At 57.1% G+C, this 24772-nt stretch overlaps 4 protein-coding genes across 5 annotated transcripts; 2 read left to right on the top strand and 2 right to left on the bottom strand.

Annotated features, from left to right (window-relative positions):
* The first annotated feature begins 86 nt into the window (after positions 1 to 86).
* B4GALT7 (beta-1,4-galactosyltransferase 7) lies at positions 87 to 4026 on the top strand. Its single transcript, XM_054079624.1, has 6 exons — positions 87 to 184; positions 1547 to 1903; positions 2500 to 2725; positions 2998 to 3081; positions 3260 to 3364; positions 3548 to 4026. Exons 1-6 carry the CDS (start codon positions 141 to 143, stop codon positions 3701 to 3703), a joined length of 972 nt encoding a protein of 323 aa, XP_053935599.1. The 5' UTR covers positions 87 to 140; the 3' UTR covers positions 3704 to 4026.
* A 3792-nt stretch (positions 4027 to 7818) lies between these two features.
* N4BP3 (NEDD4 binding protein 3) lies at positions 7819 to 13187 on the top strand. Of its 2 annotated transcripts, none has more exons than XM_009568047.2 (5): positions 7819 to 7976; positions 9854 to 10297; positions 10522 to 11076; positions 11300 to 11557; positions 11781 to 13187. In XM_009568047.2, the coding sequence occupies exons 2-5, from the start codon at positions 9884 to 9886 to the stop codon at positions 12351 to 12353; spliced, it is 1800 nt and encodes a 599-aa protein (XP_009566342.2). In that variant the 5' UTR covers positions 7819 to 7976; positions 9854 to 9883; the 3' UTR covers positions 12354 to 13187. The 2 variants fall into 2 exon arrangements, with proteins under 2 accessions (XP_009566342.2, XP_053935991.1); XM_054080016.1 differs by lacking the exon at positions 7819 to 7976 and adding an exon at positions 8285 to 8900.
* A 175-nt stretch (positions 13188 to 13362) lies between these two features.
* Positions 13363 to 14818, bottom strand: NHP2 (NHP2 ribonucleoprotein). Its single transcript, XM_054079730.1, has 4 exons — positions 14618 to 14818; positions 14474 to 14543; positions 14292 to 14397; positions 13363 to 13628 (listed from the first exon to the last, which is right to left on the bottom strand). Exons 1-4 carry the CDS (start codon positions 14766 to 14768, stop codon positions 13503 to 13505), a joined length of 453 nt encoding a protein of 150 aa, XP_053935705.1. The 5' UTR covers positions 14769 to 14818; the 3' UTR covers positions 13363 to 13502.
* Positions 14817 to 24737, bottom strand: LOC104065587 (bromodomain-containing protein 8). Its single transcript, XM_054079729.1, has 7 exons — positions 24212 to 24737; positions 20297 to 20581; positions 19698 to 19895; positions 18231 to 18376; positions 17443 to 17529; positions 16943 to 17011; positions 14817 to 16004 (listed from the first exon to the last, which is right to left on the bottom strand). Exons 1-7 carry the CDS (start codon positions 24323 to 24325, stop codon positions 15782 to 15784), a joined length of 1122 nt encoding a protein of 373 aa, XP_053935704.1. The 5' UTR covers positions 24326 to 24737; the 3' UTR covers positions 14817 to 15781.
* Between the last annotated feature and the right edge of the window lie 35 nt (positions 24738 to 24772).

The raw sequence follows: 24772 nt of genomic DNA, 5'->3' as shown, positions 1-24772 counted from the left end.
GTTCGAGGCCGCGGTCGGTGCACGCTCCCCGCGGGTCTGTCCCGGGGGGTGCAGGGTGCCTGGTGCCGCCCCCGTCCCGCCCCGCCGTGCGGAAGGCGGTGCTTCCGGGCAGCGAGACAGACCCGGGCCCGGGGAGCGGCATGGGGCCGGGGCGGCGCGGGGCTGCGCTCCGCCTGCGCGGCGGGTGAGCGGCGCGGGGGTCTCGGTGGCGCGGAGGGGCCGGAGGGGGCCCCGGGGGGCTGGGAAGGGGTGGGGATGGTTGAGGTCCCCGTGGCACCGAGCAGGGGGAGGAGCTCGGGAGTCCTGCCGGGGGGAGTGCTCGAGGTTCCGGCGAGTTACGGGGTGGCTCGGGGGTCCCAGGGGCACCGAGCAGGGGGGGCAGCTCGGGGGTGGCTTAGGTCCCGGGGGGTCCCGGGGATGGGGTGGAATGGGGTGGGGAGCAGCTCGGGGGTCCCGGTGGCACCGAGTGGAGAGGCGGAAGGGGGTGGGAATAGTTGGGGTCCCGTTGGCACCGACCAGGGTCGGGGGTCCTGGGGGCGTGGGGATGGTTCAGGTCCCGGCGGGTTGGGGAGCGGCTCGGGGGTCTCGGTGGCACCGAGGTGGTGGGGCGGCTCAGGGATCCTGGGGGTGTGGAGGGGGTGGCTTGGGGGTCCCAGGGAGGGTGTGGGGGTGACTCGGGGTCCTGGTGGGTGAGGGAGGTTGGGGAGCAGCTCGGCAGTGTCAATGGAGCGGGGGTCCTGGCGGGGTGTGGGGGTGTGGGAGGGCAGCCTGGGGGTCTTGGCAGGGTAGGGGGGACAGGTTGGGGGTCCCTGTGGCACTGGGCAAGGGGGGAGCTCAAGGGCCCTGGCGGGTTAAGGGGGAGTGGGGGCTGGCAGTGCAGGGGTCCTGGGGGCTTGCGGGGGCAGCTTGGGGGTTCCGGGGGTGGTGGTGGAAGGGGGGTGAGGATGGCTCATGGTCCCAGAGGGTTAGGGGGCAGCTTGGGGTCCCCATGGCACCGAGTGGGGTGGCGGCTCAGAGTCCTGGCGGGTTAGGGAACTTGGGGGACGGCTTGGGGGTCCTGGTGATACCAGGTGAGTGGGGTCGTTCAAGGGTCTCAGTGGGGCAGGGGTGTGTGAGGGGGCAGCTTGGGGTCCCAGTGAGGGGTGTGGAGGCAGAGGAGGGCGGCTTGGCAGTCTTGGCAGTGTAGGGAGGCAACTCGGGGTCCCAGAGAGGGTGTAGGGGGTTCAACTTGGGGGTCCTGGCAGAGTGGGGAATGACAGCTCGGGAGTCCTGGTGGCACTTGGGGGTGGCGGCGAGGGGTACTGGTGAGGGATGGAGGTCTTGAGGGGCAGCTCAGGGGCCCTGGTGGGTTAGGGGGTTGTGGGGAGGCAGCTGGGGGTCCTGGTGGAGTTGTGGGGGGGACTCAGGGGCCCTGGTGGGTTAGAGGGGTGTGGGGGAGGTGATTCAGGGATTGCAGCAGAGTTGGGGTGGGGTTGAGGATTGGTTCAGGGGTCCCAGTGGGGTTTGGGGTTTCCCCAGCAGCCACTGACTCTGCACTGTGCCCCAGGTCCCCGCTGCTCCTCGGCCTCCTCCCCGGCCGCCTCTCTGTCTTCCCGCTCTTCTTCTTGGCGCTGCTCCTGGGCTTTGCCTCGCTGCTGTGGCTCCAGCTGAGCTGCGAGGGCGAGGGGCCACTCCCCGGCAGTGAGCGGGGACGGGGGGCTCCCCGCCAGCCCTGCCCGCCCCCAGCCCTACTCCCGCCGGTGGAGGATGAGCCATCCTGGGGTCCCCACCGCCTGGCGCTGCTTGTCCCCTTCCGGGAGCGCTTCGAGGAGCTGCTGGCTTTCGTCCCCTACATGCACCGCTTCCTGAGCAAGAAGAGGATCCGCCATCATATCTTCATCCTCAACCAGGTTGATCATTTCAGGTAGTGTCTCCCCTCGTTACAGCAAGCAAAGGCAGCGAGGGGACCCTTCTCCAAAGTTCTGTCCCCTCTGAGAGGGTCTCCTGCGTGCCTCTGGTGGCGTGGAGAAGTGTAGGGCCTGGACAACAGGGAGTCGGGACTGTGATGCTCTGCCCGAATTTACTCACTCTGGAGCTTACAGAACGACAAAACAGTGTTTTGCTTTTCCCTTCCTAAGCAAGAGAATTATCCACCCTCAGATATTTTAGTTTTCTCCCCAGTGTCACAGGTCTGTAGCCTTAAACACCTGGGGACACTGAAGTTCAAGGTGTTTGGAAATGCCACCGCTCACCCCTGTCTCGCTGTCTGATACCTGCCTGCAGCCCCAGTAGGTGCTGTGGAGCTCCCCATCTGGCCTGGGGCAGGACCGGGTTTGCTGTAGCCTCTCACTGTCTGCAGCGGCCAAACACCTGCGTGACCCAGCAGTGTGGAGCTCAGGAATGCCATGTTTTTGCGTGTCCCTGTTTGAACATTTAGCATTGAGGAGCACAGGACAGGGACGTGGAGGGATGGATGGTGGCTGCTGTGTTCGGTACTGAGAGTTTCTGGTCCCATGACAGATTTAACAGGGCATCCCTGATCAATGTGGGCTTCCTGGAGAGCGGCAATGACACCGACTACATCGCGATGCACGACGTCGATCTCCTGCCCCTCAATGAACAGCTGGACTATGGCTTCCCAGAGGCAGGGCCCTTCCACGTGGCATCCCCAGAGCTGCATCCACTCTACCACTACAAGACCTATGTGGGCGGCATCCTGCTGCTCACTAAACAGCACTATGAGATGGTGAGCGCATGGGTGAGATGTCCCAGACAGTTTGGGGCAGGAGCTGCAACATTAGCTTAGTCAACAGTTGGATTTTTTGTGCTCCATGTTTGGAAAGTGGTCCAAAGAGTCAAAATTGTTGTGGACAGAGCCTGTGGTGTGAGCTGATGGGGGGAAGGAGTGGGGAGGCTGCACTGATGCTTGGGACTTGCAGCTCTGGTGTCTGCTTCTCTGCGACATGTAGAGTTGTGCTGGACTGGACCTCGGCCAGTACGGTGCCCCTCTCATTCCAGTGCAACGGCATGTCCAACCGCTTCTGGGGCTGGGGACGGGAGGATGACGAATTTTATCGACGTATTAAAGGAGCCGGTCTCCAGGTAAGGGGTGCTCCATGGAATCCTAGGTTGAAACTGCTCTTCTTGTCTCCCTGCCTGGTGCCTAGCTGTAGCCTTGCAGGTTGGGACTTGGAGAAGGCAGCTCTTCTGTGCTCCCCACTCCCGTAGCAGGAGCAGCAAGTTTTCCAGTAGCTTTACAGAAGCTTTGCTCTCCTTCCAGGTTCACCGTCCCTCTGGAATCACAACTGGATATGAGACTTTCCAGCACCTGCATGACCCAGCCTGGAGGAAGAGAGACCAGAAGCGAATTGCTGCACAGAAGCAGGTGAGACCTCAGTGTGGTCAAGGGGACCCACGGAAGATTTGGGTTGTGATAACCATGTGCTCTGAGCCCTCCTGTCTCGTGTCCTCTCCTGCTATCTCTGCACTCCCTCCCTGCGTACTGGGTACTTCCCCTTCTTTTGGAAGGGAGCGTAGGCTGAATAGTCTTTTTTTTTTTTTTCCTCAGGAACAGTTTAAGGTGGATCGGGAGGGAGGTCTGAACAACGTGCGGTACCAAATTGAGTCACGGACAGCTCTGAGTGTGGCAGGAGCCCCTTGCACCGTCCTTAATATCTTGTTAGACTGTGACACAAGCGAGACCCCTTGGTGCGTGTTTGGCTGAGTCTGTCTCCTGTGTGCCAGTCATGTGCGCTGCCATTTTGCCAAGATGCTGCGGCTGCTGCCGAGCTGCTTGGAGCAGGCAGGATTTTTGCACCAGACAAGCATGGTAGTGCTGGCGAGATGCAGAGGAACAGGAAAGGCTGAGAACCGAGCTTTGCCAGGATCAACAGAAGAGGCTGAGAGCTGGACTTGGTGTCACTGGTGCTGCCTCCCAGGGCAGGTGCAGGACAGTTTTCCTGCGCTGGACATGGATGAGCTGCCACCCAGCTCAGAGGACAATAAAGAACTATCAGGGCATCTATGAGTGGTGAATGCCCTGGGCTGCATTGCTCTTTTTGACTCCTCGCTTTGCCTTACTGGCTTCAGTGCACCCATTTCTGGCCTAGCCCTGGCTGTGCTGTCTTTGGAGAGGTGATCTACTCTGGTTCAGAAGCCAGGCTGGTCTGAAATGGGCTCCAAGTGAGATGATGCCTGTGTTTCACCTGCCAGGTACGCCCAGCACTGTGCTGTGGTCACTTCATTGCAGGAAGCAGTTGTTGAGCTATGCCCTGAGCCCCAGCATCCTCAGCTCTGCTGGAGATCAGCAGTTGAGGAAGCCCAGGACTTCTCTCTCTGTGGAGCAAGGAGGAGAGTTCTGGCTGAGCTGCTCCCTTTCTTGCCTGTCTTCCGTGGCATGTGCCGCCTCGGCCTTTTTCAGGGCGTGTGGGAGAACCTGATGTGCCCGCAGCAGCACTGAGGGGAACTGGGATCTGCTTTGGCCTTGTGTGAGGCATCCTGGGAAGGACAGGCTCACCACAGTGCTGCTGACACTGGGAAGATGGCCTGGGTGAAGTGTAGGAATTGGGACAGTTGTCCCTAACCTGCCCAAGGGGAGGGGAATGAGATTGCCTGGGCAAAGCAGGGCAGGGACACTGCCCTCGAGGAGAGTTTGGGTCAATGAGAAAGAGGCAAGACTGTGTGGCCCAGGCTGCTCAGCCGCTTGCTCTGGCTGCTCAGCCCTGCCTTGCTGCAGGCTGGTTTCTCCCCTGGTGTGTCAGAATGAGGACTTGGGCTGCCCCTTCCTGCAAGATGGGCAGATGTTTACTTGTTTAATCGATGAGCTGTGACCTCTAGGATGCTGCCAAGGGGTGGCAGAGATGACCACAAACTGTTAAGGGAAACCCCCTGCCATCACTGAGCTCCTTTCCTCCATCTCCAGCCTGGGAGGGTCGCCTGCTTGGGCTGCTGAGTGCAATGGTGCTGTACTGCTCCAGAGCGGAGGGTGCTCAGGCTGACTCACAGATGGTGCCGTGCGTGGGACTGTGCTGCACTGGCTCCGGAGTCCTGGCATGCGTTTTGGGTGCTGCTGCCTCCTCAAGCTGGGCAGACCCAGCCGAGCAGCCGGTAACCCTCCGTTCAACCTTCTTGCCAGCGCTGGCACTGGGCCCTCCACGTTTCCTGGCCCCCTTCTGTCCTGGTTCCCCTGCCTGGTGCTTCCCGGAGCGGTTGCTTTACCGGGTGCTTGTAGATGTCCTCAAACAGAAGCTGTTGCCATCCCAGGAAGCTGAGCGGCCTTGGGGACACAGCACCTCCGGGGCGGAACGCTGGGATGAGGGCGGCAAAAGCATTAGAGCCAACTGTGGGGGTTGTGTACTGTGTGTACTTTGTAGGGGCAGCAGGATGGGGCATCTGGAGAGATCTGGCACACTCTGCTCTCCATGCTGCTCCGGAGCTGAGTGAGGAGTCTGGAGCCCTGTGGACTGAGGTGTGAGGGGAATTGGTTCCTGAGGAAGGGGTTGAAGTGGTGGCGTAGGGCAGTGAGGATCAGGCTCTGCTGCTTTGTATCACCCAAGGTGCATGCAGGCGTGTGCTGCTCCCCAGCTCAGAGCGTGGCCTTGCCCCAGGGCAATATAGGGACGCGCTGCTCAGGAGCTCCCAACAGCCTCTCCAGCCTGGCAGCCCCAAAGGAGCGCTGGTACCGGGAATGAAGATTGTAGGTGGGCTTGGATGCATGGCGCAGTGCTCCAGAAGCGTTCCCAGAACCTGTCACCTCCCTAGCTGTGGATGGCCAGAGGGAGAGGTTGGCCCAGCAGCCCAGCTCCTGTCTCTCCATCACACAGGTTTTGGGATCAGCCACCTGTATGCCAGCCTCTCACCGGTGCCTGGTGCCTAAATGGCAGCCAGGGCTGGCACAGGCAGATCAAAGTATTTCTCTGCACTGTTCAAAATAGATGACACAGTTTCAGGCAGGTTTCATGTGCAGGAACAGAGAGCATATGTGCACCTTGCACTTCACTCAGCGTTAAAGGCTTCTCTCCCGCTGCCTGGCAGCTATTTCTCAGCTCTGCTTGCAGCCCCCTCATCCTCTGGTTGCTTTTGTGGAAGAGGCGCCGTGCTGGAGACCCGGCTTCCTTTTATAGCTCTGAATGCGACTCGGAGGTCGCTTGGCTCCATTCCTTCCCCACGCATTTCGTTATTAGCAATGGCCCGGCAGGAGGGGATAAGTTTTTTCCCCATTGCCTTTCTGCAGATGGATAACGCCCTGCCTGCTGTCCCGGGAGCCCCGTGGAGCTGAGCTGGAGGCCTCCCAGCATTTCCATGCTCTCAGCAAGCCTGAGGAGGGGTCAGGATGCTTGGGGACAAAGAGAGCCTGTTGAGGCCCAACCCTACCCCTCTGCAAATTCTCATCAGGGGCCCAAATTGCTGTCAGCGTGGCTGCGTGACGTCTGCCACGGGCACAGCAATCAGCTGGTTTTTATTGCCAGGTTGTTTTAATCTGGGTAGTGCCTGGAGCGATTTGCTGTCAGCCACATGAAATTGCTGTAATACCGTGATGGGGGGCACTGAGGGGCTGAGGCGAGTGGAGAGTTGGGGTGAGGGAAAGCCCATGGGAGGCTGGAGCATCTCTGCCCAGGGAATGGAGCATCCCTGGCCAAGGGAGATGAGCTCAGGGGAGCGCAGCCCACAGTGGAGACGTGGCGGCAGGAAATGGGGCAGACGGGAAGGAGGAGTGCAGCTGTGACCAGCACCTATTGAGCTCAGCATGGCATCATTGCAACCTGCCCAGACTGAGGCCCTGGTGGGACGCTGTTACTGCCTGCACTGCGGGCTTGTGCCTGTCCCTCTGGTAGGGATCCAGTGGCTCCACAGGCTGCCGGGGGTGCCTCACACGTGGCTGAGATCTGGATATAGAGGGCCAGGGAATTGCAGATGCATTCCTGGTGCCGGCAGGTTGGGAAATGGCACTGTCACAAAGGGCTCCCCCTGTTTGGAGGCCGTGTGTGCCGCTGCTCCGGTGTGCAGCTGGGCTCTTCCGCGGCGTACAGGGAGGCTGGCGACAGAGGGAGCGGTTGTGTGCCTTGGCATCACACCGGAGAGAATGCCAACATGTGAACCGGGCGATCGGGGACACTGTGTGTGTGGGGGTGAGCACTGGCAGCACAGCGTGGCGGGGGGAGCTGGCAGCGAGCAGGGCCCCGGTGCACGAGCAGGCTGGATGCTGGAGGCCCTGAACCCGTGCTGGCGATGGTGCGATCCCTCCCGAGGGGCAGATGGGCACCAGGTACGAGCTGCCGTGGGGACGGAGCAGGGCTGCTGCAGGCAGGTGGCTGGGACACCGGGTGACGAGATCCACTCCATGCTGGGATCGCTGCTCCCTGTGCCTGACTCCGGCAGGAGCGCTGAGTGACAGAACCGGCTCCCAGCCAGGACGTGGCGGGGCTGATGCAGAGGGACAAAGCGTGTTGCTTTTCCCCGGAGCTGGGCCAGCCGCTGGCGAGGGTGGTAGCCTCGCAGGGGTGTTCCTTGCCCCCCCGTCTATGCCACGGCCAGCAGAGCAAGCTGTGCAGCGCTAGCGCCTCCGGCGAATCCTGCCCACCCGAGGGTGCAGGGAGCATCCCCGGGAGCCGAGCTCTTCCCTCCGCGGGGCCTCGCTGCAGCCATCGAGGCTGAGCCGAATGCGCCCCTCCCCGCTGGCGACGCTACCGGCCGCTCCCAGCCCTGATGCCGCGGTGAGGGGCGCCCGCTCCGAGCCTCTGCTCCCGGGGCTGCGCCCGAGAGGGTTGCGCAAGGCGCGCTGCCCCGCCCCGCCGGTGGGCACGGCCGGGTCGCCCCCCTTCCTCTTCCTCCCCCTCGCCCTCCTCCTCCGGCCCCTCCCCGCCGCCCACCTCCGCGCCGCGATTCGCCGGTGCCGGCCCCGCCCGCTGCCCGCGCGGTCGCGGCCGAGGGGCGCGTTCAAACACGGCGAGGGAAGGAGCGGGAGGGGAGCGGAGCGGGACCGCAGCGCCGCCGGCATGGTGAGTGCGGGCCGGGCGCCTCCCGGGGAGCCCCGGTGCGCTTCCCGGTGAACATCCCGGGGAGCTCCGGTGCGCCCTCCGGGAAGCCCCGATGCGCATCCCTGTGTGCCTCACGGTACGCCCTCCGGTGCGACTCCCGGGTGCCTCGGTGCGCGTCCCGGTGCGCCCCTCCCCTCCCCCGATTCGCATTCCGGTGTGCCTCCCGGTACGCCCTCCGGTTCGCCTTCCCAGCCTCGGTGTTTCTCCCGGTGCCCCCCTCCCTCCTCCGGTGCTCATCCCGGTGTGCTTCCCGGGTAGCCTTGGTGCGCCCCTCCCTCCTTCCCCGGTGCGCATCCCGGTGCGCCCCTCCCTCCCGTCCCCGGTGCTCTCCGCCGTGCGCTGCTTTGTCCCGGGCTGCAGCGCGCTCGGCCGGGCCCGGCCCCGGGGAACGACCTCCCCCTCCGCCTTCTCCGTGCCGGAAATTCCGGCCGGGATCAGCGGGGGATGCGGGCAGAGGGGGGCGACCCGCGCCCGCCCCCCCGCAGCCCCTCCGGAGGGGATGGGAAAGGGTTCGTGGCCGTATCCTGCCCAGCTGGGACTGGGATCGGGTCTCGCCCGGCGCCCCGGGAAGGAGCCCGGCTGGCCAGACCGGTGTTTTGCCGCCTGAGGGGTGACACCCTGCCCGCCGCGGGCAGGACACCTTCGGGCTCCCCCGGCGTTTCCCAAACCTCCCACAACCTGACCTACTTCCTCGCCAGCCGCGCCGGGAGCTGCTCCCGGTGGATGCCCCGGTGCGGGGGCTGGATGCTGAGGGTTTCCCCCCATGGGGACATCCCCGTCCCCGTGCACAGCCGGTGGCTCCCAGGCGGCCCGGACCCTCCCGGGGGCTCTGTGCCCGGAGCTCACCGAGGGAGGTGACAGCGCGGGCCGGGAGCTGTCAGACAGGTTTGTGCGTGGCAGCAATTAAACGCGGGGTGTTTGTTTACCCGGCGTGTGGTGCTGAGAACCAGGGCAGCTTCCTGGGTGTAACCTGGCCCGAGAGCCTTGGGCGACGCTGGGAGCCACCGAGGGGGCTCTGCCTCGCCCCTGCCACGCTGGCTGCGTCCCTCCGCCTTGGCGCTACCCGCCGAGGGCTGTGAGAGCCATCGTCCCCCTCCCTGGCGCTGCGGAGCTGGAGCCGAGGCCAAAGGCATCCTTGTGTTCTTCCTCCCCCGGCCACCTGCACGGAAGCTGCATTGTCCCATCTGCATCCTGCCCCTTCCCGCTGCCCTCCCACCGTGTCCGGCCACGGCATCCCCTGCACGCACACAGCAGCTCCTCGTCCCTGCCTGGAGCCCCTGGGGATGGAGCAGGAACGTGGGAAGGGTTTGGGAGCTCGCCCTGCATGGCGTGGGAAGCATCTCCATGGGGCAGGAGAGGAGCCCGTTGGGCACCGTGGGGCGGCCAAGCCCGTGAGCCTGCGACCGGGCATTCCAGGGGTCATTTTGGGAGGTCTGCAGAGGGTGTCTGGACCCCGAGGACACGATGGGTTGGCTTGGTGCTGCCAACTTGGGGCTGGCGCCAGGCCCAGGCAGGTGCTGCCGGCTCCCGAACTCGCCCGCCTGGCTGGGCGGCAGGTGCCTGTTTTGGTGGCGGCCCGGGCCGCGGGCGGGAGGTGGGGCTGGGTGTGGGAGGCAGCGCTCGCCATGGGGGGGGCAGCGTGGGGAGCCCCCGCCCCGGTGCACGCTGCGTGCCGGAGCTCTGCTCGCTCAGCTCCCAGGGAGCTTCCCCGGGACCAGGCTGGTCTCTCTAGCACCAGGAGCCCAGGTTGTTCCTTGGAGCCAGCTGGGATAAGAAGTGCTGGGGATGTTTCAAGTCCCGACTACCCGGCATTGCTGACTTTGTCTCTCCTTCGGCAGTGCTGGTACCGGGCTTTTCTCTAATTCTCCATGGCAGCAGCACAGGGTCCTGTGACCTGTGAGCCCGACACCCGTGTCCTCGGAACCTACCTCTCCTCGGAGCCAATTGGTGTCGGCGGCAGCATGGGCAGTGTGGGCAGCCTGGTCGAGAAGCAGGATCTGTCCCCGCTGGAGCTGCGGGCTCCGCTGGGGGGCTCGCGGGGGCTTCGGCAGCCCGACGGCTTGCTGCGGAAGGGGCCGAGCCAGCGGGAGCTCTTTGGCTACCTACATGGGGCCAAGAAGGAGGCACGGTCGGAGCGGAAGCACCAAACGTCGGGCACCTGCTACAAGCGCGACTACGAGAGTGACCGTGAGAATCGGTCCCCTGAGCGCTGCTCCCGTGAGCATCACCGTGGGGCAGACTTCTCCAAGAGCTCCCTGCCTGAGAGGGGCCGCTTTGACAAGGTGAGGCCGTGGTGATCCCTGCTCTGGGCTCCATGTTGGGCCCCAAAATACATCCCACTCTGTCAGGGGGTGGGGCTGGAGCAGAACGATTTGTGCCCTGGGTGAAACACAGGGATTTGAACACGTCCAGGGATGTGGGGCTGCAAACAAGGGAGTTCTCCCTGGCTCAGGGCGCTTGTGTGTGCTGGTGTTGGACTCATCCTGACCTCCCTCTTGTTTTTCAGTGCCGTATCAGGCCCTCAGCCTTCAAGGTGGTGGCTGGGAAGGGGCTGGTCTCTATGCAGGGCTTGTCCTCGTCCAAGGGGCAGAAGCTGTCCAAGAGCAATGGGAGCCTGCACACGCTGCTGTCGCAGAGCAGCACAGGGGCCTCGCAGCACGGCCCACTCCGTTCCCACCTGCTCCATGCCATCAGCCTAGATGAGGCCTCTAACTCCAGCCACAACTCCATCCAGAGCTTCCCTTCCTACGGCTCGCGCCTCAAGCCTGCCCAGAGCCAGTTCAGCGCCTCCATGGGCCACATCAACCACATTGGGGGCTCCTTGGACAGGGTCTCCCGGAGCCCCAGGGACCCCCTGGCTCCTGAGAAGGCACCCCTGTCCTGCAAAAGCATGGCCACGCTGAGCCGGCTGCAGAGCCCTGGCGAGCCCCCGCCACCCTATGAGTTCACCTACTCGCTGGAGGATGCAGTGAAGCAGCTGGAGGACCGACTGCAGGAGACGGGAGGAGAGCTGCGGCAGCTGAAGAGGAGCCTCAGTGAGACCGAAGACCCCTTCACGCAGGTGAGCTGTGGGGCTGGGGCTGCGCTGGGTGCCCCGGGCAGTGGTGTGGAGCAGCGGTGGAGGGAGCTATGAAGGAGCTGGGATCCTGCCGTGGTGGGTGATGGGCTGGGCACGTCCAAGCATGGGAAGACCCAACATTAGGGGACTTTCTGGGAGCCCTCCCTGGGGCCACCCTACAGAGGAGCAGCTACCGGCCCTCACCAGTGTCTGCCTGTGCTGGCAGGTGTTTGAGGACAAGCAGCGGCTGTGGCTGGACGAGCTGGAGGATCTGAAGCAGATGTACATGGCCAGGCTGCAGCAGGTGACGCAGCAGGCGCAGCGCGGGCAGCGGGCGCTGCAGCTGCAGCTCTACAAGGCACAGCAGGAGAAGAAGCGGCTGCAGGAGGAGCTGAGCATGCAGCAGTGCCAGTGCGAGGAGACCAAGCTCCGGCAACCCCAGGGCGAGCGTGTCAGCCCCAAGATGGAAGAGACCAAATGGGAGGTGAGTCCCCTTTCTTCCCTCCCCTTGCTACCTTCTTGTCTGTGGACCCAGGATGGAGGCAGTGGTTCACTGCTGTGGTGTCACTTGTGGCCACAGGATGGGGAGGGAGAGCCAGGTATGATGCTCATGGTCTCAGGGATGCTGTGGTGACAACCTGGGCTGCTGCCATCCCTGGGGTCCTGCTCCTCCAACTCTTTCCTCACCACTTGCCTGTGCTCTGCAGGTGTGCCAGAAGGCAGCAGAGATTTCCCTGCTGAAGCAGCAGCTCCGGGACACCCAGGAGGAGATGGCTCAGAAGCTGAGCGAGATTTTCAGCCTGAAGACGCAGCTGCGGGAGGCCAAAGCAGAAGTCCAGGCGAGGGACTCCCAGCTGGCACAACTGGCAGACTCCTTCCAGAGTCCTCCGGAGCCCGGCACCTCACTGCCACTGGGTGATGATCCCATGCCAGCATGCCAGGACTTCCCTGGCTGCGAAACTGATGACTCCAAGTGCCGAGGCCTTCACAGTGACACAGCGGAGCCCCTGGAGCGGCAGGTGGAGTGGTTGTGGGCAGAGCTGCTGCGGGAGCGGCGCCAGGGCCAGCTGCAGGCTGTGAACTTTGAGCTGGAAAGGAAAACCTGGCAGGAAGAGAAGGAGAAGGTGCTGCGGTACCAGCGGGAACTCCAAGCTAGCTACATGGAGATGTACCACCGGAGCCAGGCACTGGAGCGGGAGCTGCGACAGCTGCGGTCAGAGTCCAGGGAGGTCGGGGCTGACTCTCCGTGGATTGAGCGGGTGGAGTCCTCGAAGATCTGAGTGGCGGGATGCTGGCAGCACTGTGAAGGGGGAAGGCCTGTTGCTGCTGCAACGGGATGATCTCAGGGTCTGCACAAGGACCAGCTGCTTGGTGTTGCCCTAGGGAGAAGGACTGATTGTGACAAGGGAGCTTTTCCTTCTTGCAGCACTTCAGACCCTTCTAGGGGGATCTTTGGAGGGGGGTGGTCATCTATGCCAGAGCGGGGGTCTTGCATGTGCCCCCTGCTCTGACTCCAGGAGCGTTTGCCCTGTGATCCCTTCTGCCACGGGGGCAGAAACCAAGTGCCCTGTGAGACATTCCTTGTCCCTCCTGCTCTGCCACCCCCATTCGCTACAACCCAGTAACTTAACATCTTGCTAATGAGAGGCTCAAGCCCTGTCCCCAGCCCCTCTGCCTCGCTGTGGAGGTTCCAGCTGCTGCTCCCCGTGGCTGTCCTGGAGCCAGCAGTGCCCTGTGCCGCAACCAGTCCGTGTTGGTGCCGCTGAGAAAGCAGAGGAGGAAAGCCTGACAAGCGCTGGTCCTGCTGGGAGGGCAGGTGGCTGCCCCAGGACCTCTGTCGGGACTTCCTATGTTACTGCTATCAGGGATCCTCTGCAATGGGGGGTGGTTGGCAGCTTCCCAGCACGGAGCCCTCAGATGTGAGGGGCCGAGTGCCTTGTGGAAGGAGGGATGGGAGCCTTGCGCCCTGCCACGCTGGGAAGCATTTAGGGAGAGGGAAGAGGACTAGGGCATGTGGGCAGAGGTGGCAATGGGGAGAGCGGGTCGAGAGGCGCCGGCCCCGCTGCCCTCGGCCTTTCCTGCAATAAACCCGGACACCTTTCTCCTGGCCTCAGTCTCGGCTCTTCCTCCGGCGCGGCGGGGGGCGGCTTGGGGAGGGGGAACACAACCGGCCGGGCTGAGTCACAGCCCCCCACGGTCGGAGCCGCCGTCACACGTGTCCCTGGGCGGGGCGGGGTCGCCCCCTGGCGGCGCGGCGGACTCCGCACCCCACTCCCCGTTACGGAGCGCGGGACTGCGTCCTGCAAAACCCGCACAACTTTATTCACGCCCATAGCGCTCCCCAGCGCCCTCGGCAGTGTCCCTGCGGGCAGGGGGCCGAGGAGCGACCCCCGCCACCGCCCCGCGGGGCGCAGCCCGTCCCCGGCTCTTCACAGCGGCAGCGGCAGGGCTTCCACCTCCTCCAAGCACTCGTTGTATGTCTCCTGGTACTCCTCGTGGGGCTTGATCATGATGACACAGGTCGGGCGCTTCGAGCCTGCTGCGGCTCCCAGGTCCTGCAGGAACAGAGAGGGGCTGTGAGGAAGCCTGGGGGCACCGGGCCTCCCCTGAGGGAGGCAACTGACACAGCCAATGCACTGCTCTAACACAGGGAAGATACCTCTAGCAGCCCCTCACATCCTCCCAACTTGTGCTGGGTTAAAGAGACCTGTTCCCAGCTTGTCTCCTACACCCTAGAAGAGAAGCGCTAGGCTGGCACCTGCCTCTTGCACTGCAACCCTTCCCAGGGCAGGAGCCCGGGTCTGCAGAGCTGTCTGCATGGGGGTATGAGTCCCGAAGACATCTCCTCCACAACTTCCAGTCTGTGAAGGAGGACTTGCCCCACCACACCTTGGCCAGCATCTCATTTCTGCAAGCAGCCAGGTCCCAGCTCACAAATAAGGGGGCAAAAGACATCCCAGCGAGTTCCCATCCCCAAATGCTGCAGGGGCTCGCCTAGGGCAAAGAGTTCTGTGGTCCCACGGTGAAACATTTCTGCATCTGTGCTGTGACCGCTTGTCCCTCCTGTGCCCTGCCTGCAAACAAGCATCAGGTGCTTTGCTTAGGCACTGGACCTGCCCAGGAAGGCTCCTGTCGCAGCCAGAGCCGGGTGCTGCCCACCAGGCTCCATTCTGCTGGGGCCGGTTCCTCCCGGCTGCACAGCCGCCCTAGCTCCTTACCGATTTGGAAGGGACGTATGCATAGGGGAGGTTCCTGTCTTCGCACATGATGGGGATGTGGCAGTACACATCGATGGGCTGCGTGTCGCCGGCCAGCACCGTGATCCTGCAGGGGAAAGCCGGCGTCAGCGCCCGCGCCGAGATCCGCGGGGCCGGAGGTGCGGGTCCTGGGCAGCGCTTACCCCTTCTCGCCCTTGTTGATGAACTTCTGGACCTCCTTCACGCCACGACGGATCTGCTTGTGCTTGGAGGCTGCAAGAGAACCGCACCGTGAGGAGGCTGCGCCGCCACGGCCCCAACCCGCCGCGCCCCGCTGCCGGTCGCACCTTTCCGGATGCACTTGTACAGCTTGCGCGTCAGCTTGCGGGAGGCGAGCGGCTGGGCGATGGGGTTCAGGAAGTCGAGCTGCTCCCGGTACGAGCGCTCAGGAGTTCCCTCCGCCTCGGCCGCCGCCTCCGGCTGCTTCTCGCGCGCCATGGCCGCACCGCACACGCTGCTTCCGGTTCCGGGGAGAGCGGCACTTCGCTTCCGGGGCGGGGTCGGGGCTGCCGGCGGGGTACCGGCCCCCTGCCCCCCGCAGGCCGGGGCTCCTTGCCCCGCCCCGTCTCCTCAGCTCGGGTCTCCCCTTCGTTTGGGGCTCCCTCAGTCTGAGTCCCTCAGCTTGGGGCTCCCTCAGCTCAGGGTTCCCTCAGCCCAGTGTCCCGAGACCTGGGGCTTCCTCACCCCAAGTTGTCAGCTCGGGGCTCCTTAGCTCAGAGCTCCCTCAGCAAGAGGCTCCCCTCAGCTCAACACCCCAAGACCTGGAGCTTCCTCACCACGAGTCCTCAGCTCGGGGCTCCCCCAGCTTGGAGCTCACTCTGATCGAGGCTCCTCAGCTCAGGGTTCCCTCAGCCCAGTGCCTCGAGGCCTGGGGCTCCCTCACCCTGAGTCCTCAGCCTGGGTCTCCTCACCCTGGGGCTCCCTCAGCCTGATACCCTGAGGCCTGTCAGCTCCTCGCTCCCTCAGCCCGGGGCTCCCTCCATGCTGTGCCAGGATGTCAAACACCAAGGGACAAACCTTCAAGACGGGTCTTTACTGGGTTGTGGTCGGTGCTGGCCTCCCTGGCTGGTGCGGCCCACAGCACCCATGGTCAGAGGTGACCCTGGGCAGCAACGCTCAACCCAACCCCAACATGGAAATGCTACAAACATAGAGGGAAAACAATGGACAAAAGAGCTTTCCTGCAGTGCCCCAGGCCACAGGGAAACTTCTCACTGCAAGGCTACACTGCTGGTCTTCGCACGGAAGAAAGGAGGCTTCCCTTCTCATGGGCCTCCTAGAAACTGTTTTTTAACTTATCCCATCAACCTGGCAGCCATCACTGAGGATAACTAGGTCTGCTGAAGGCCACAGCTGCAGTGCCAGCACTTCCCGAGCCCCAGCAGACCTCTGGAGCCAACAACACTGCTCCAAAAGAAACAGGCCTCAGACATGGCTTGTTATCTCCTCCCTCATCCCAGCCAGTCCCTTGAACACAAGACGGCTTCACACAACATCTGCAGCTGCTCCAAGACCTCCCGCTGCATATCCGTGGCCATACGGTGCACATGGTGGTTGAAGCTGTTGTACATTATCGCATTCTGGAACATAAGCATGAGGTCACGCTGGAACTGGATCACGGACTGAATGTGTCCTTTTGACAATCTTTTCTTTATGCTGGTTAAATCCATGGGTCTACAAAAGACACACAGAAGGAGAATCAAATTGCAACCCAGGGCCAGGCATTCTTCAGGCTCTGCATGAACACGCTTCTCGTTTCAGTGCAGCCCTGAAAGCGCAGCTATTTTCAATCAATTTTATTGCTCAACACAAGGAGGGGGAGTGAGAAATGCTTTTCTTCTAATTCAGACAAAAGTAAGTTTAGCCAATGCGACACTTGCTATCCAATCAACTTGGCAGGTCATTAGCAGTCACCTCTAAAAAAATTTGATGTTGAACTCCAGAGAAGGCAAGCAGAGCGGTTCTAGTAATTAGTCTTCATGAAGTCAGTCCAGGTCTTGGTGGAGAAAGAAAAGTTACTAAAATAGGTGCCTATTAAAACCCCTCAAAATCGAATGGTCACGCTAGCAAAAATAGCAGTGCTGATAAGGGGAACATGATGGAGAACAAATATTACTTCCCTTATTTTGACAGAATGGGAAAATGAATGGCTGCAGAGAGGACAACTGTGACCAGAATAGAATATGACTCAGCTCTGAAAAATGCCCTTAATCCCTCTGGGAAATTTTCTTATGACCCACTTCTCCGCTGAGAGTAAAACATCCGAGGAGCCAGCAGTGGATGAGGAGAGGGTATCGACTGAGGCACACGCTGCCAGCACGGGGAGAAGAGACTGCTGGGCTACAGAAGCTGAATCCCCTGCTCAGGGAGGGCTTACAGCTGCATGGACTGTGCCTGGAGTAATGCTGGCAAAGGGCAGGCACAATCCCCATCAGCTCCAGAGTCAGTGCAAGCTTCCAGGTTCTAATCAACTGGAAGGGAGTTCTAATAAAAGAAATCAGTGGAGATGCTGGTGAGAGCCAAACTCTGGAAAAGGAGGAAGAAAACCGTCCCAGTGGCCCTTTGGAAACCAGAGAAGACAGAAAAAACAGAGACTTCTTCCACAAACTCACCTCTTTACCACATCACTGTACCCAGGGGCTTGTTTCTCTGACACTGCCTTCAGGAACGGGCCACTGCATCTACAGGGACAAGCACAAAGAACGACCTCTGTCCACTTCTCCATCAAAGACAACATCGCAACATGGACCAGTGCTTACGGCTCCCTGCTTGCTGTGTGGACCACAGTAGATTAGCAACAGCCAGCAATGGGTGGCTGGCATGAAGAGGCATGGGAAGAGGCTGAGCCCCTCGCTGAAGCTGGCTCTGCCAGCTGTGTAGGAAGCAACATTTGGGCTCTGCCACATTAAGCAGAGGAAATGAATATGCAGCGTTCTCCCCAGCTTTGCAGTATGCAGCTGTTCTTGCTGCGAGGACAGTCAGAAGCAAAGCATGGAGAGACAAGCCAGCCTGTGATGGCTGTTGTGCAGGGGAGGACAAAGCCTGGTGACACAGAAGCTGGAACGCAGGCAATGCATACAGGAGCCATGTCTACCAAACCCTTTGCCCTCACCTGTGACTCGCTATTATCTTCCAGATGGACAGCAGAGTTCTTTTGAAGAGCAAATGTTGCAAGGGGTGATCCCAGCTCAGCTGTACCCTGCGGAGGGAACACATTGGCAGATCACCACGCTCCAGACAAAGTAGGAAGTGGCAATTCTGCATCCATCACACCCAGGTGGATGAAGCACAGAAACGTTTTGCTGTAGCTATGTAAGGCCTCTCAGGGTGAGATGGTGGAAACGTTCTGCATCTGAATGCCCAAATAAACATGCAGAATGCAGGAAGATGCAAAGCAATCAGTAGAAACACGAGCTGAGCGGCTCTAAAGGGCAGGATCAAACTGGACAGAAAAGCTCATGCTATTCTGAAGTTTAGGGTGTTTTTTACTCAGTTTCTCATCCCCAAACCCTATAGTTTTCTTTCAAAAGGCATCCAGGTGATCACATATTTTGCAAAGCCTGTGACTGACTGACACGCCTGCACTTGCCTAAAGCAGCTGGTAATGCTTCGCTTAGGAGCTGGGCTGGACATTGCCTGAGAAAGCCAGATGACCAGTTTACTGCCTTGAGGAAACATGTATTTCCATTTAATTTCTGCTCTTCTCATTTCAGATTAGGATCAATGCCAAAAAATGCTGGCAGATCCACACAGTTAGCAAAAGTTACCTCCTTCCCTCCTGTTCTTCTTGCCTATCTCACCTTCCTGGATGTGACCTGTGCCATATGCTTGTTCTCATGTGATACATGGGAAACAACTCTGTTCTGCTGGGCCCACAAGACAGCAGAACAAACTACTTACAGCTGCATGTTGGCAGGGCTTGTCGAGTCCAGTACGGGGGCTGCAGAGGCACTGTCACTGTCATATTGATCCGGGGCCTCATTAGTCATCTCCTGTGAATGCACCTCACCTACAGCTTGTTCTTCAGGATTCTCTTGAGTCTTGTCCTGAAGGGGACAGAGAAAAAGATGCAGCTAAAATGGCAGGCTATCACCTAAATTCTTTATCTAGAATCCAACTTGCTGCACACCCCTTTATGGCATCCAGTCTCAGCCGGGAGCTAGCTTGCCCTCTCTCATTCTAGAGGATGATGCTTGATGTTATTCAGACCTTCCCTGTGCTTCCCAGCACTCCAATAACAGCTTGGTCCCATCTCTCAGATCATAACCACTTCTGGCTAACACAAACACTGTGGAGCTGACAGGTGCCCAGTGTTGTGTCTGTCTGCTTTTCTGGGAGGAGTCATGGATGTGAGAGGGAAATCAGCAGCTGAGGTAAGAATGCCCCGGGCTTGTAAAAGGTCAGGACACAGAAAACAGGATCCCCTAGAGTGCAACAAGGTTGTTCCCTCACTACCTCCCAAATAAATATGACAGAGACTCAGCCAAGAAGGAGAATGTTGCTGTCATAGTGATTTGCCAACAAAATGCAGAGGATGACAGGTGCAAGGAGAGAGCCTCTTTGGAGTCCAGAAGTGAGATTATGTGTGGGGGCACCTGAGACTTGCTCAGTAGGAGATCTGGAGGAGATCTCATGGAGCAGACTCCTCAGGAAGAAAATGGACACTTCTGTGTTTGGCTTTGACTGCTGGGAGAACTGTGAGGGAACTGCTGGAAATAACACCGTCCTGGTTGAACAGGGGAAATGTGTGAACCCTGAAAGTTATTTCTGTCTCCAGTGTCTAAATCTGCAAAGGAACAAATGTTTGTGTAAAAATGTCACTGTTCTTCCATTGCCTTATTAACTGTCCTGGCAACACCTTGCAGGCTAGTGGGAGCCCACAGTCCACCCAGAACACAGGACTGATGCAAACCCAGGCCAGACAGTGCCTGCTTCCAAGACATGACGGTCTCCAGGGGCAGATGGTTATTGCTGTCACAGCCACGTGGGCATGAAACCAGCCAAGCTGTGTGGTGCATAACACAGCAATTAGAACAAGGCAACTATTCCAGTCTTGCCTTAAAACTGAGAGCAGACTGCCAGCTCTCATGAGTCACCTTTACACTGCCAAGGAGCAATTCCTCCAACTCACATCTGAGGGTTTGATCTCTAACAAGCTTCCTGTTCGTGAAGATACATATCCATATATAAAAATCATCCTTCCTCCCATACACTCCTTTTGCATTCCCCTGCCTGCTGCCTCCTCCGTGTCCCTGTCTCCCCACTCAGAACCTGGGACCCCCTCATCTCTTCTAGAGCCCATTTCCTTCACTGTCCCTTGTCTCTCATCCAGGACGAGAGGCTCTCTTAGGACCACCTCTCTCCTACCTCTCTTTGCAGGAAATGTTCATCTTCTGCCAGGATGCGTAGTTGACTTTCCTTTGCTCCCAAGACTGCTGTTCCTGTAGTCTTTTCCCGGCACCTCACATCTTCCTCACCACTCTGCTTCCCAGAGCCACAGTAATCCTGCTGAATCTGTGATGACTTTGGGCTGCTAATGTAGAGAGGCTCCATCATCTGGGTTACCTGCAACACAGAGGCGTATTGCTTCAAATTGTGACAGTGAAAGGAAGAAGAAATAAGCAGCAAAGATGCTATTTTTGCTTTCACTCATGAATGCCTTTCCATTTTTAGGAATCTCTGCAAAATCTTACGATGAAGCCCTGTGTTGTTATTACAGTGTCAGTTCACTGACATCTCTGTGCTTTAGGGCGAACTGTGTTTTGGCCAAGCAGCTGCCTGATTGCAGTGCCAGCTTTAAACGGGAGGAAGGGCTGAACTTGGGGCAGGGAGAAAAGGAACTCAGGGCATCTGCTCCTCTTCCAGATTGTTTCTGTGTGTAGGGATGGTGGAGGCCCTGAAAACCCTGATGTTTCAGGAAGGCCTAAACTATGCCGCCCACTTTTCTGTCATCCAAACAGCCCTACCTCTGAGAACAATTGGAGGAGACTGTCATCTTCACATGCCCTCTCTGCCTTTTGGTTATCATCGCTATTGTCCTCACAGAGAGTCTCACTGAGCTCCAGCTCATGGTCTGCCTCTTCACTGCTCTCCTCTAGCTTCCACAAGGCCACCTCTTCAGTATTCCTCCAGCTTCCGATGTCCAGATCCAAGCCTGAATCCCAGCTGAGAAGTGACTGGAAGTTGCTGTTCTTCTCTGACTCGCTGAGAGACTCCATCTCAGACTCCCACCACACCCAGCAATGGCCTGTCTGCAAACAAAGATAGAGACAGCAATTTCTTTCTTTGTACCCTGATCCAGAACTGCAAAGCCCAGCTCAGTTCTCAACATACTCAGAGAGCCAAAGGGAAAAACTCTTGAGGCAAGCAGCCCACACTCCACAGCAGGTGGCAGGGCTGTAGCTCTGTGCCACAAACTGCCATTTCAGAGCAACTGAATATCAGGTTTTCCAGTGCTGTTGCTGTGCTCTGCCCAGGGCTAGTGGGTTACTGTGTTTGGGGGATGCTGAGCTGGTTAGGAGCATGTGGCTTTGCTGGATGCTCCATGTTTAAGGTACTGAAGGCATTCTGCAGCAAGCTCAAACCAAGTCAAGCTCTGGCTCCTGAGCTGCTCACAGTTGTGAACAACTAGTGACTGCAAAGAAATTCCCTTTGATACCCTTTGAGAACATTTTATACTGGAAATAACTTATTACAAACTCTTTGTTGTTGACACTTTGTTTTGAAAGTGATGGATGTGATTTAGCTGGATGGTGGTATCTTGTGCACCTGAGCCAGAATTATAACCACACACAGTCACATACTGACAGGGGACAGTTCTACACATTTCAGAAAACAAAAGCTAGCATTTTCTTCAGAAGGAAGAAACCATTCATTTCATCTCTGTTCACTAGTCCACACACTATGACTTCCCTAAGTGTGGGGAACTGCCAGCAGAGTCACAGTAACAACAGTAAAAGACTGTTAGAGAACTCTGTTTTGCCACTGAACTCAGCTGCCTGGGTGCTGTACCTATAGAGAATTATATGCATTAATTAGCAGTGTCTTTAGAGCTTTCCATTAATTATGTACAGCCTATTTTTTGCAGAGTTTCAAACATTCACATTTCTCACTGATTTCCTTTTGCATTCTCAGGACTGCTTAGCACAGCTACAAATACAGTGTGTAACTGGGAGAAATAAGGAATCCATTTGGTTTGGGATGAGAAATTTCATTTGCTTATTTTATGAACTTACAAGTGAAGCTAGAACCTGAAAAGCTGTCCTGAAACCTCCTTCAAAGTTAATTTCAGCAGAAGCAGATAAAATTTGATGAGGTAAGAGATAATATCACCTGCTCTCAACTTCTGGCTGAAGGAGTTGGGTGAACAGATTGAATCTGAAGAGCAACCCCATGCCTAAAGCGCTTTCCTGCACCATCAGAACTGGCAGCACATGCAGAACCGGCCACTGCAGCTCAGCTGGACAGAAAAGCCTTAGCCTAAGGTAATCCAATTGCTTGTGATGATCTTTCCATACTCCAGTTGAGAGAGAGAAGCATTTTAAAATCCTGAAGCCCAGGGAACTTGGGCCTAAGCACTAACAGAAAAGGTCTTCGGCCTTATGTTCAGTTTTACTACATCTTGGAAGACTGAAGATGCCAGAGAGCAGAACAGCATTAGTGCAAGAAAAATGGGATGAGTGAAATAATTACAGATTGCTTAGTTCCATACCAATTCTGTACAAAAAACAAGAGACAAAAATATAGACTTCAACTTTTAACTAAGAGCTGCCTGACAGTTATTAATTATGTTGGCTACATAAGTCACAAGCAAGGAATCATTATCAAATGGGAAAGTTATAGCTCGCTTTGCAGAGATCAGACACTGCACCTTCAATGATATGAGAAAAAGCTGTTAGAAATAGAAAAAACGGCCTTTAAAAGAAACTTAGATGTCAAAACAAGAAAAATGATAAAAGCCTGAACTCTAGTAAATGAAATATAGATTCCATAAAAAAGTAGGCAAAAAAAAAAAAGAACAATTTGCTAAAGGCATAAAAGCAAATAACAACAACAAACCTCATCAAAAACATCAGAAGCAGAGAGCTGCCAGAAGATCAGGGGGGATGACGCATGATCAGTGCCAAACATCTCAGTGGAAAATAGGGCCAGTTGGAAACACCAAATTAATCATCATTATCAGCAGTTGCCGCAGAGGAGACTACACGAGACCTTCTCTTGAGATGTGTCTGAAAGACTGCGTCTAATTAAAATGCCAACAGGGGACATTTTAGAACAATTTGAAGGAGGGAGTAAACCTTAGAACCAGTTGGGATTCACTTGCAAGTCGTAAGGAAGCTTAAATATGTGACCAAACCTTTGCTGTGTAACCTGTCATTTAAATTGGGTGCAGCACAAGAAAGACAGAAAGATGGGATTGATATGTCTATCTGCAAAAGGGTGGATGTTGGGAGATGCAGCACAATAGGCCTAGTTCTGTACTAGACAGATTAGAACAAAGTATTAGGAAGAACTGAATTAGTAGTAAGAGCACAAGATGATGAATTGGGAGAGAGGCAATGGGGCTCTGCAGAGAAAATCACATCTTAGATTTTTAAAGATCTTAAACATCATTAAAGGCTATTAAAATGTCACGGGACAAAAGAAAAGGCTCTTTGAAGGAAAAATGCCTGATTAAGAGAAAAAACCCAAGACTAGGAATGAACAGCAATGCTTTCCACAATGAAAGCAAGTTACTAGTAGGCATGACGGTGGTCTTCCCATATTTGTGTTTTCAACACAAAGATGGGGCAGAGGTTGTTATAGAGAGGACGGAGCCGAAATCTTCACCTGGCCAACACAGTGAAAAGAGAGGAGGCAGAAACAACAAGGTGTACTAAAGGAAATTCAGACCAGATAACAGGTTTTCTCCATGAGGGCAAGTAAGCACTGAAACAATTTGTCCAGGGGCTTGGGAATCTCCATCCTTGGAGATTTTCAAAATTTGACAAGGCTCTGAGCAACCCACTCTACCTTTGAACCCACGGAATCAGAGAATCACAAGGTTGGAAAAGACCTCCTGTATCATCGAGTCCAACTATTCCTATCAACCACTAAACCATGCCCCTGAGTATCTCATCCACCTGTCTTTTAAAAACCTCCAGGGATGGTGACTCCACCATCTCCCTGAGCAGCCTCTGCCAGTGCCCAACGAACCTTTCTGTGAAAATTTTTTTTCTGATGTCCAGCCTGAACCTGCCCTGGCGGAGCTGTCCCTGTTTTGAGCAGCAGGCTCAACTAGATGACTGCAGAGAGGTCCTTTCCAACTTACCATCACAGAATGGTTTGAGTTGGAAGGATCTTCAAAGCCCATTCAGTCCAACCCCTCTGCAATGAGCAGGGGCATCTTCAACTCCACCAGGTTTCCTCATCCAACCTGACCGTGACTGTTTCCAAGGATGGGGCACCCACCACTGCTCTGGGCAACTTGTGCCAGTGTTTCACCACCCTCATTGTACAAAATCTCTTCCTTGTATCTAGTCTAAATCGACCTTCTTTTAGTTTAAAAACATTACTCCATGCCCTATTGCAACAGACCCTGCTTATTTGTTTCCAACTTAAATTTTTCCATAAAATACATGAAAGCCAAAGAACTGCAACTTCTTCTGCTAGGAAGTTAACAACCTGTAATCTGCAAAAGCTGAGGACATAAAAATTCATAACAGAAATTTGTTCCCAGTTTCAGTAGTGAAAGACCATTAACCAGTAAGCAATCTAAATGATTCTACGTTTTCAAGCAGCAGCAGCAGAACGGCTCTTAGCCAAAGCACACCTCAGCCACACACGGGAGAGCAGGCATAAGCAACCTCAACACTAAACTTGTGAAAATCAAGAGCTCTTACTAGGCGAGGCAATAATCTCTCTGGTCTTAATTGCAGTGAATCAGTTTTCTGCAAGTTGTGTGTCAGAAAGCTGCAGAGCTGCTCATTGCAGCTGCTCCCAGCTGCTGCAAGCATCAGGAAGGATAATGCTGGGTGTTTTTCCCCTGAAAGGTCATGGGGGCAGAAAATATACAAGTTTCATCTCACAGGTCACATGAGCAGAAAATAGAAGGCAATTTTAAAATTGTCACAGAGAACTTAAACCTCAGTTAAGCACCTGTGTTGCTGAGGAAAAGAAAGGTAATTTCCAGCAGACAGTAGTTCACAAACTCAAATGTGAAACCAGGTACTGGCATGCCTACAGCTGCTGGAATCACAGATTTTCACTGACCTTTTACACACCTTTGGGGAATGTAAGGTAAATTTCAATACATTGGTCCCTTAAAGAAAGCTCCAAGACTGTAGTCTTCAATTTCTCATGGTTGTATCTCCCATTTCATCGCAATGGTGCCATGTTCTCATACACTCCATCCAATCAGGATGCAACGTACCCATGATTAATGGATTGTCTCTGATGTCAAA

Source organism: Cuculus canorus, chromosome 14, assembly GCF_017976375.1.
Source record: "Cuculus canorus isolate bCucCan1 chromosome 14, bCucCan1.pri, whole genome shotgun sequence".
NCBI lineage: Eukaryota > Metazoa > Chordata > Aves > Cuculiformes > Cuculidae > Cuculus > Cuculus canorus.
This window is presented reverse-complemented; position numbering and strand designations above follow the sequence as displayed.

Coding starts and splice junctions, on each gene's coding strand:
- NHP2 (XM_054079730.1), bottom strand. CDS start 14,768: ATGGCGCGCGAGAAGCAGCCGGAGGCGGCGGCCGAGGCGGAGGGAACT. Junction 14,398..14,473: donor ATCAACAAGGGCGAGAAGGG/GTAAGCGCTGCC, acceptor TTTCCCCTGCAG/GATCACGGTGCTGGCCGGCG. Junction 13,629..14,291: donor CATACGTCCCTTCCAAATCG/GTAAGGAGCTAG, acceptor CTGTTCCTGCAG/GACCTGGGAGCCGCAGCAGG.
- LOC104065587 (XM_054079729.1), bottom strand. CDS start 24,325: ATGCTTGCAGCAGCTGGGAGCAGCTGCAATGAGCAGCTCTGCAGCTTT. Junction 19,896..20,296: donor TCCTCCAATTGTTCTCAGAG/GTAGGGCTGTTT, acceptor TCTGTGTTGCAG/GTAACCCAGATGATGGAGCC. Junction 17,012..17,442: donor AAGATAATAGCGAGTCACAG/GTGAGGGCAAAG, acceptor TTGTCCCTGTAG/ATGCAGTGGCCCGTTCCTGA.
- B4GALT7 (XM_054079624.1), top strand. CDS start 141: ATGGGGCCGGGGCGGCGCGGGGCTGCGCTCCGCCTGCGCGGCGG. Junction 185..1,546: donor GCGCTCCGCCTGCGCGGCGG/GTGAGCGGCGCG, acceptor ACTGTGCCCCAG/GTCCCCGCTGCTCCTCGGCC. Junction 3,082..3,259: donor TTAAAGGAGCCGGTCTCCAG/GTAAGGGGTGCT, acceptor CTCTCCTTCCAG/GTTCACCGTCCCTCTGGAAT.
- N4BP3 (XM_009568047.2), top strand. CDS start 9,884: ATGGCAGCAGCACAGGGTCCTGTGACCTGTGAGCCCGACACCCGTGTC. Junction 10,298..10,521: donor AGAGGGGCCGCTTTGACAAG/GTGAGGCCGTGG, acceptor CTTGTTTTTCAG/TGCCGTATCAGGCCCTCAGC. Junction 11,077..11,299: donor CCGAAGACCCCTTCACGCAG/GTGAGCTGTGGG, acceptor CTGTGCTGGCAG/GTGTTTGAGGACAAGCAGCG.